The sequence below is a fragment of the Triticum aestivum genome, chromosome 4D (assembly GCF_018294505.1).
Source record: "Triticum aestivum cultivar Chinese Spring chromosome 4D, IWGSC CS RefSeq v2.1, whole genome shotgun sequence".
NCBI classification, from domain to species: Eukaryota; Viridiplantae; Streptophyta; class Magnoliopsida; order Poales; family Poaceae; genus Triticum; species Triticum aestivum.
In genome coordinates this window covers 165,381,651-165,391,491 of record NC_057805.1, presented here as the reverse complement: position 1 = coordinate 165,391,491, position 9,841 = coordinate 165,381,651, and the positions used below count along the sequence as shown (strand labels likewise).

The window sequence follows — 9,841 nt, the reverse complement described above, 5'->3', positions numbered from 1 at the left end:
CCAGCCAGCCCGCTCAGCCACCCGCGCCCTCTCCCTCTCATGCTTTTCTCACCCGCGCCTGAGCCTAACCCCGCTAGCCCCACGCCACGTGGTCGCTTCAGCCCCACCTGTCAGCGCCTCCCTGTAGCACCGCACCCACCTTTCCCTCTCCTCTCGCCGTCGCCATGGGGACCGCGAGCACGAGAGCACCGTCGCGTCGTCCCGTCGCCCTAGCCCCTTTTTAAGCCAGCGCCTCGTCCCCTAGGGTTTCCCTTCTATCCCTCTCCTCCCTCCGCCGCCGCCGCAGGTGAGTCGCCCACCATAGCCATCGCCTCTTTGGTCCCGAGCGAGTTCGTGAGAGCGAGCTCGTCGCCGGCAAGCTTCTAGCGAGAACCATCCGCCTCCGCCGTGGGCGTCGTCTTCCCTGACGTCGTCTGCGTCGCCTCCGACCACGACAGTCGACGGCGCCGCGGGCCGTCAAGATGGTGTCGCCTGCACCCTCGTCTTCCTCCTCCGCTCGTCTTCTTCACGGAGCCGAACGCCGCCATGATCAGCGCCTCCTCGCACCTCTGTCGTCGGATTTCGGCCTCTTCGTCTTGTCCTACGGGACCCCGGTGAGCAGCCTCCCCTCCTCGCTCTCCCTCGACGTCGTTTGCTTCTGATTCAGCCTCGATATGTTCATGTGAGAGACTTGTCGCTGTAACCTCGCCTTGCGCACGAAACAGAGCACCTCGCTCTCTGTCCGTAGGTGCGTCCACGCACTCCATGCTATGCTCGCGTCCTTGCCAGTTTCCTTGCACGCACGCGCACCGACATGCCTCGCCCGCAATCCTGCATTCCTGCTCGCCGTCGCCTCAGTTCGGCAGCGCCGAGACGGCCCGAGTCAAGCACTAGCTCGTCCTCGGGCTCCCGCAACCACAACTTTGCACACACATGCTCGAACTCGAGCACAACCCCCCTCTCTGCCCCACGTCGCGTGTCGCCGTACCTACGCCCGCACCCTGACCGCGCGCCCGCGCTCGAACGCAAGGACCCGTCGCCTCGCCGCGTTTCCCTTCCCTGCCACTGCGCGCGTCCGCATGCCCGAGGCGAGTCGAGCTCGAACTTGAGCGCCCCGCCGCTCGTAGCCTTCCGGGCCCTTGGATCAGCACTGCTACTCCTTCCCGCACGCCCGCCGCCGCATACGGAGTCCTGCCGTGCCGCCGTTGCTCGCCGGCGACGATGCCATCTCCTATGTTTCCGTAGAAGAAGCCAAGCCAGGGCCCCTAACTGTTTAAGAGCAGCTCGGCCGCACCCTTAACCAAACCACTCGAACATAGCCCAGTGGTTGAAACCTCTCCCACTTACCTTACAGACACAGGTTCGAATCCCTATCGGGCCAGTTGTGAAATGCCTAATTTTTACTCCCTCCATTCGAGAAAAGTTGTCATCAGCTTAGTTCAAATGTAATTTTGTAAAAAGCCCCTTATCCTTTTAAAACTGGTGCTAATCAACCCAGTCTGCTTCTTCCACCTCCCGTCGCAGCTGCAACGCACGCCCCAGCCACCGTCGCCTGTGGGCACCGCGCACCCCAGCCGCCGGCGACGAAGGCCCACCTGCACCACGACTGCCAATTTGCGCCACCCCTGCTTACCTGCTCCACGGCTGACGGGCGGCGGCTCCACGGCTGACGAGCGGCTCCTCCTTGTTGTGCTGCTCGCGTCCCCGGCCCCTTGCTCGTGCCGGCAGCGGCCACCCACTCCGGTGAGGGAGTTGGGCAAGTTCCGGGCCGCCGCTGCTCCACCGCCGACCGCAGAGGTGACCAGCGCATCCATCGTCGGGCCTAGCGCCGCCTCCCACTTGCGTAGCTCCCAGGACGAGTGCCGCCTCCCACCTCCGCTGCTACCTCTGCTTACCGCCTCCTCTCCTACCTCTGCTGGTACCACTCCATGTTTTCCTCCCGCCTCCTCTGCCGCCTTTGCAAAATTGATGTGAAATTACTCTCAAAGTGTATCATTGATGTGAAATTGAGCAGTGGAACAGGAATAGTTTGTTCAATTACTCCTCCTGTGAAATTGTGCAGTGGATCAGGAATAGTGTGTAATGATGCAAACTGTGATGATGCAGTACCTGACACTAAACTCAGATGTCGGTAATGATGCAAACTGTTTGATATTGATAATGCTCATTCAAGCCAATGACAAGATTGCAAGATTTGGTATACCGAATAGATGAAACATAGCATAAGTAAAATGAAAATGACAGATGAGAGGTCAGTTGATTTCAGAGAAGTTGTAGTAATACTAAAGTCGATCTAAATTTGGATTATTTGAAGCAAGATCTGACAAATGATCACAAATAAATTTCAAAGATGCGGTGATGAAATGCTAAACATAAATTTGAGAAACTCTACTGCCGCAAGCAATGATTTGAGAATGTGTATAAATAAACTGAAGCACAAAAAATATGTATAGAGATGGCAGGATCTGAGAATGATTTGAGAATGTGTATAAATAAACTGAAGTACAAAATGCCATCATACTTAATTGCTTCAAATAATCACCACTTCATGACTGCATACTTAATTCAGTTCCAAACAAAATGCCTGTACAATCAGACTGCAGAGTTGCTAGATGCTAGATGGAGTAGGTGTTACAAAATGCCTGTACAATCAGACAATCCCACTTCAAACATCTAATTTTCTCTGTTTTGCAAACTGAAATCAACTTAGCTGTTGTAAGTCCTTAAACTGCTTAATGCTAGGAATGATATCCTCTGATTTATGATAAGGAGCCTGAGAATTTGTGTTGTGAAACTTACTTTGGTTTATGATAAGACTGTACTTGGTCCAGCAGCTGGATGAACTTCGCTGAGACCTATCCGGCCCACCTCTGGGCAGAGTAGCCCTCATGGAGTCCCTCTGTCTGTGCTTTGATGACTTGCGGCACCTTATTGTGCAAAACGTCTACTGCTCCAGCAGCGGCGCTGACCAGAATTATATACACCAATAAATTCAAAAGAACAGAAAATGCTAACGACATATCAACGCTTAGTAAAATCAAATTTTGAGTTTTGGAATTCCACATAAATGCACATGCAATAAATACAGTTGAAAACTTAAACTAGCAAGCATCCTAGTTGTGTAGAAAAAGATAAAAGAATGCTTGCAAGTAAGACTGTACTTGGGCTTTTTATCTACAAGGCCTTATTTATAGATCCAGTACTACCGAAGAAAGGCATTCCTTAGTGGTTATAAACACTTGTCATCTTCAGTAAACACTTGTAAATCTAGAGTGGTTATAAACTTCGAATGCACCAAGTACTAATATCCTTTGCCAGGCTCTACACCATCTACTTGGAGTAGACAGCAAGATTCACAAAGACATGCACGCTTCAATAGACTTGTGAATGCTAGCAAAGTGATAAGTAAAAACTTGGATGTTCTCAGAAATATAGCACCAGAGGACATTAAGTGAACTGGCTTGTATGCTAAAGGCAAGGAAATGCCACCTTCTTTTCTTCTTCGAGCAGTTGATGAACTGACCTGTATGCTGCAGCTACACATAGGTTCTGCAGAAAATGCACCAAAAGAGTTACACACAGGTGAAGTAAGTAGAATGCAACATTTAATCTCCACTTCTTTTCTTTTGGTAGTGAAATTCAATCTGAATTTTGTAAGCACAGAAAATGCACCAATACTGAACATTTATTCCCACCTCCACCACCATCTTGTCAGTTTCGACAGTGTGTGTATGGAGTAGTTTTGACGGCAGTATAATTGTGCGTCATGTAAACATTATGAGAATGATTAAGGGTTCAGCAATCAGATTATAATTATGACCAGAACAGAGGAACAAATATCATGGTTAGTTTTATGTAAAAAAAAATCAGAAAATGGAGTTACTCACTTGAAGTTACTATAGTTACTCACTTGAACTTACTGTAGTAGTGGCCAAAATTCAGAAAAGTTACTAAACAGCAGAAGTAGTAGTCAAAATTCAAAGTTACTAAAAAGATTCTACACTAAATATACAGTGTTATCCATGTTCTGTATCCAGGACATTTGAATTATTCAGAGAAGGATAATGCAAACTGAAAAGTGTTACGCAAACTGAAAACTGATCCATGTTCTGTATCCAGGACACTAATTTTTGACATTTGAAGCTACATTTCAATTGTTATGCCTCTGTCAATTATTGAATTATTCAGAATATTTAAATTATTCAGAGATCCATGTTCTATATCCAGGATAATGCAAACTGAAAAGTGTTAAAAAGACCATGTGTTTTTTGGGGTCGAAATCTACATGTAAAACTGAAAAGTGAAAATAAAAATGGAGATGATCTAAAGGAGAAAATAAAAATGGAGATGATCCAATAATAGGAGTGTCATGGTGTGCTACAGATTCATGCACAATTTAGAAGAATACACTATCATCAAAGGTCGGCGCAGCACATTCAGGCTAATTTGAGAAAGAATTATCAGCACATTCAGGCACATTCAGGCACATGGCAGCACATTCATGTTTCTGTGCCTTTTCTCAGTTTCAGCAGAATTTTATTTTTTTTGTTTTTGCGGAAAGTTTCAGTACAACTTGACTGAATGAAAGAACTGGAACATCTATCCGAACTATACAAAATTCAAGTGACAATTTCAAAGGGACACACACTGTCTTACCCTTCGGCGGGATTAGTAGAACTTGACTGAATGAAAGAACATGACTGAATGAAAGAACTTGACTGAATGAAAGAAATGGATCACCGTGCGCTGCAGCATGTGCTCGCCCCCAACATAACAAGACCAGAATCAACAGAAGCAAACCACGGAGTTGTTGGCCAAAATAATTTCAAACAAAATGAAAGCTGACAAGGGAGAAGAGGACCTGCGTCATGTTGTTCTGCTTCTTGATGAGGGAGGTGAGGAGGGGCCTGAAGAGCGGGGACTCGAGGAGCATACCCAGTACGCCTTGGCGGCGAACGGAACCCCCTTCCTCCTCCTTTGCGGACTGGCGCACGGCCGAAGCGGCGACCGGTGCATAGTCCCACGCGCACCCGAGGTGGCGCAAGCGCAGCGCGAGACACTGCTGCTTGCCCCGTGCCTCCTCTGGCGTCGGGGGCAACGAGGAGGAGGTGTCGCCGCCGCGCGCAAGCAGGAGACGCAGCGGGAGGAAGAAGAAACGACTTTGGGGGTGAAAGAGGGGAGATTTGGGAGGCAGGCAAGGGGGCAGGGGAGCTGCGCGAGGCAGGAGGGAGCGGTGGCGTAGGCCTCCCAGGCGGCGGAGGAGGACGCGCGGGAGAGCAGGGGAGCAGCACGGTGAAGCTGAGCAGGGGAGCTCCGGCGTCGACGCGCCCGTGTCGGAGCGGCGGGGTGTGTCGATTGGAGAAGACGAGGAGTACGGGTTGTGTCGGGAGTTTAGGGAGGGGTTTTCTGCAAAAACGCCATGGTGACAACTTTTCTCGGACGGAGGGAGTACCATTTTGGCCTCTATGACAGTGGGACCCCACTCGTCATTCTCTCTGTCCACACACACCCCTCTCCACACCCACACTCCTGCCACCTCAGCACCCCGGGCCCCCTCGTCATTGACAGTGGCTGGCTCAGCCCGTGTTCCCCTGTTGTTTTATTTTCTTTTGCATAATTTCAGAAATGCCATCATTTTGATTTGTGAATAACTAAATATCCATGCATCCAAATAGATCATGTCATATATGTAAAATGCTTAGAATTTTGTCTAGTTTCATAATATGCAACTGTCATCCATGTTTAAAATGGTTAAACTTGCTGTTTGTTTAAGTTTGCATAAATGCCATGTTAAAATGTTTTATTTCATAACTAATTAACCGTAGCTCTAAATTAAATAAACTTTATATGTAAATGGGGTGAAAAATGCATAGATTAACTTGATGCACTTTATTTTACTGTTTAACAACATCAAAATATGTTTTAGGGCAGAACAGTACCAAACTCAAAATATGCATATGAGGATTTTCCGGAATTGTTGTTTGTTGTTTCCGGCCTCATTTAAACTTGCCTAGATAGCTAGTTTACTTATGCCTCACCTCTTGCCATTGTAACCAACATTTAATATTGTTGAGTAGTTCAAACGGGAGAGAACTAAATAATTGTTGTGAAGTTTAGTCAATATGCAACTCGTTGCATATTGAGCTCCACTTAATTTGTAGTGTTGTTTGTTGCACTTTGCCATACCATGCATATTTAAACCGGACATGCATCATACTTGTTTGTGCATCATGCCATGTTTATGCTTGTGTGTTTACCATGTTATTTGCTTCTTTCCGATTTGCTTCTCTCGTTAGCTTCGGTTTCGTTCCGGAGTTGTGAGGATTCGTTCGACTATGTCCGTTTGTCTTCTTCCTAGCGGGATTTCAGGCAAGATGACCATTACCCTCGATATCACTTCTATCTTTGCTTGCTAGTTGTTCGTTCTATCGCTATGTCACGCTACCTACCACTTGGTTATCATGCCTCCCATGTTGCCATGTCAAGCCTCTAATCCACCTTCCTAGCAAACCGTTGTTTGGCTATGTTACCGCTTTTGCTCAGCCTCCTCTTATAGCGTTGTTAGTTGCAGGTGAAGTTGAAGATTTCTCCATGTTGGAACATGATTATGTTGGGATATCACAATATCTCTTATTTTAATTAATGCATCTATATACTTGGTAAGGGTGGAAGGCTCGGCCTTATGCCTGGTGTTTTGTTCCACTCTTGCCGCCTTAGCTTCCGTCATACCGGTGTTATGTTCCTTGATTTTGCGCTCCTTACGCGGTTGGGGTTATGGGATCCCCTTGACAGTTCGCTTTGAATAAAACTCCTCCAGCAAGGCCCAACCTTGGTTTTCCATTTGCCTCACCTAAGCCTTTTTCCCTTGGGTTTCTGGAGCCCGAGGGTCATCTTTATTTTAACACCCCCCGAGCCAGTGCTCCTCTGAGTGTTGGTCCGAACCGGGCAACCTGCGGGGCCACCTTGGGGAAACTTGACGTCTGGTTTTACTCGTAGCTTGACCTATCCAGTGTGCCCTGAGAACGAGATATGTGCAGCTCCTATCGGGATTTGTCGGCACATTGGGCGGTCTTGCTGGTCTTGTTTTACCATTGCCGAAATGTCTTGTAACCGGGATTCCGAGACTGATTGGGGCTTTCCGGGAGAAGGAATATCCTTCGTTGATCATGAGAGCTTGTGATGGGCTAAGTTGGGACACCCCTGCAGGGTATTATCTTTCGAAAGCCGTGCCCGCGGTTATGTGGCAGATGGGAATTTGTTAATGTTCGGTTGTAGAGAACTTGACACTTGACTTAATTAAAATGCATCGACCGCGTGTGTAGACGTGATGTTCTCTTTTGGGCGGAGTCCGGGAAGTGAACACGGTTTGTGTTATGGTTGTGCGTAAGTAGTTTCAGGATCACTTCTTGATCTCTTCTAGCTTCACGACCGCTGCGTTGCTTCTCTTCTCGCTCTTCTTTGCGGTTGTTAGCCACCATATTTTGCTTAGTGCTTGCTGCAGCTCCACCTCATTACCCCATCCTTCCTATAAGCTTAAATAGTCTTGATCTCGCGGGTTTTGAGATTGCTGAGTCCTCGTGACTCACAGATACTACCAAAACAGTTGTAGGTGCCGATGATACCAGTGCAGGTGACGCAACCGAGCTCAAGTGGGAGTTCGACAAGGACCTTGGTCGTTACTATGTTTCGCTTCCTGATGATCAGTAGTGGAGCCTAGTCGGGACAATCGGGGATCTAGCATTTGGGGTTATCTTCTTTTCATTTGGATGTGTCCATAGTCGCACTATGTGTGTACTCTGAATGATGTAAGAATTTTATGTTCATTAGGTGAAGTGGTGATTGTAAGCCAACTCTTTATCCCTTTCTTATTCAATACATGGTATTGTGTGAAGATTACCCCTCTTGCGACAAAACCACCATGCGGTTATGCCTCTAAGTCGTGCTTCGACACGTGGGAGATATAGCCGCATCGTGGGTGTTACACGGGGAGACGGACCTACCCTATCGGGGTGGTAGAGCCATCGGTCACTCCTGAGAAGGGTTTGGTAGGCTGCAGCTGATCGTATGGCACTTGGAGGCTATCGAATGTCTCGACGGACAGGACGTTGAGCCCCGCGCCGCCGTCGATGAGGGTCTTGGTGACTTGGACGTTGCTGATGACGCACGAGCAGAGCATCGGGAGGGCACCCGCGGTCGCCGCGCACTTCAGCTGATCCGATGAGCTGAAGGTGATGGCGCATTTGGACCACCTGAGCGGGCGCGTGGCCTCGAGCCTGGGAAGAGCCGTGTTCACCTCGTGAGCAAACTGCTTGAAGACGCACTGGGATGCTGGGGCCTGAGCTCCGCCCAAGATGCAGGCAATAGCGTGTGGTTCCTGGAAGCCCCCAGCCCCCTCGTCCTGATGGTGGTCGTCGTTTCTTCTTGGTGGTGGCGGCAGTGGAGGGAGACCAGCATTGCCCTGAGGGCGGTCCTCGCACGGCTGGTCCCTCCAGGCGCCCTCACGAGGCTGGTCCTGCCAGCGGTCCTCACGAGGCCTGTCGCGCCACTCTTGGCGGGGGCCGCGGTCGTCCCAGCGTCCCCCACCTCGTCCTCCTCCTCGGCCGTAGCCCCGGTCATTGCGCTCGGGGCGTCGACCTAAGCGTCCATCTCGGATTGCCCTGAGCTCCTGACAATCATTGGTGTTGTGGCTGTGTACGTTGTGGAAGGCGCAGAACGGATGGCTGCTCTTGGACGACTCGGGGTGGTCCCGACCACGCTTGGTGTCTGGCTCCGCCGCGAGCACGGCCACCCCCTTGCGCTTCACGTCCTTGGCCTTGGCTTTCTTCTCCTCTGGGTCGGTAGCAGGGAGCTCGAGGAGGGAAAGGAGCCCTTCCTGAGCTCTTGCGCACTTGGTCGCCATGTTGAACAGCTCCAGAGCCGTGCATAGCTCCTCGTGGATGGCGAGCTCCTCCTTCATCTTGACGTCGCAGACGCCATCGGAAACGCTGAAATGATAGCCTCGTCCATCACCTTGGGGATCTTGAGGCGAACGCTGTTGAAGCGCTGGATGTACTTCTGCAAGGTCTCCCCTGGCTGCTCCTTGATGCAGCGCGGGTCACCCGCAGCAGGAGGGTGGTCGCGAGTGCCCTGGAAGTTGGCGACGAAGCGGTCGCGCATCTCATCCCAGGAAGAGATTGATCCCGGGGGCAAGTTCAGCAGCCACGAGCGAGCACCATCCTTGAGAGCCATGGGGAACCAATTCGCCATGACTTTCTCATCGTCGTTGGCCGCCTCGATGCTCAGCTCGTAGAGCTGCAAGAACTCCGCAGGCTCGGGGGTGCCATCGTAGCGAGGAGGTAGGTCTGGCTTGAACTTGCCTGGCCAGACGATGCTACGCAGCTCCAGAGTGAAGGCGCGGTAGCCTGCTGTGGCCACCGGGGCCCTTTGTAGCCTGCCCTTGATGTCCGCGCACCGCCATCGCAGGCGGCACGCGGTCCTGTCGTGGTGGCGCCAGGAGCGCAGGGGCGTTTTCTTGCGGCCGGGGAACTTCTTGGCAGCTTCCTTCTTCTCGCGCGGGCGCCCGGCGCAGTGGGTCGCGCCGAGGGGCCGCGCGCCTTGGCGCCAGGGCACCGTCTTGGTGCAGAGGTGGCGGAGGCGCTTCGTGGGCTACGTCACCCGCGGCTGGAGGAGGGCGAGGTAGCGAGAGAGACGGGACAGGTGAGCCCCCAACGGCGCTGACGAGCTCGGCGATACGTTCCATCCAGTCCTCGTAGAGGTCGTCGACCGGGCAGTAGCGCAGGAGCTCGCGTGCCATGAGCAGCGCGGCCTGTGCGTCCGTGGGCGCACGGCGAGCGTGGGACGATGAACCAGCCGGAGTTAGCGA

At 51.1% G+C, this 9,841-nt stretch overlaps 1 protein-coding gene across 1 annotated transcript in view; it reads right to left on the bottom strand.

Annotated features, from left to right (window-relative positions):
• Nucleotides 1–2,406: 2,406 nt before the first annotated feature.
• The window catches only part of LOC123096792 (uncharacterized), a 31,995-nt gene continuing 24,560 nt past the window's right edge, over nucleotides 2,407–9,841 (bottom strand). The window contains exons 2-4 of the mRNA XM_044518569.1: nucleotides 4,841–5,385; nucleotides 3,469–3,528; nucleotides 2,407–2,943 (exon numbers count right to left, since the gene is read on the bottom strand). Coding sequence (XP_044374504.1) covers nucleotides 2,908–2,943; nucleotides 3,469–3,528; nucleotides 4,841–5,385 — 641 coding nt within the window. The 3' untranslated portion in view covers nucleotides 2,407–2,907. The remainder of the gene's footprint in view (nucleotides 2,944–3,468; nucleotides 3,529–4,840; nucleotides 5,386–9,841) is intronic.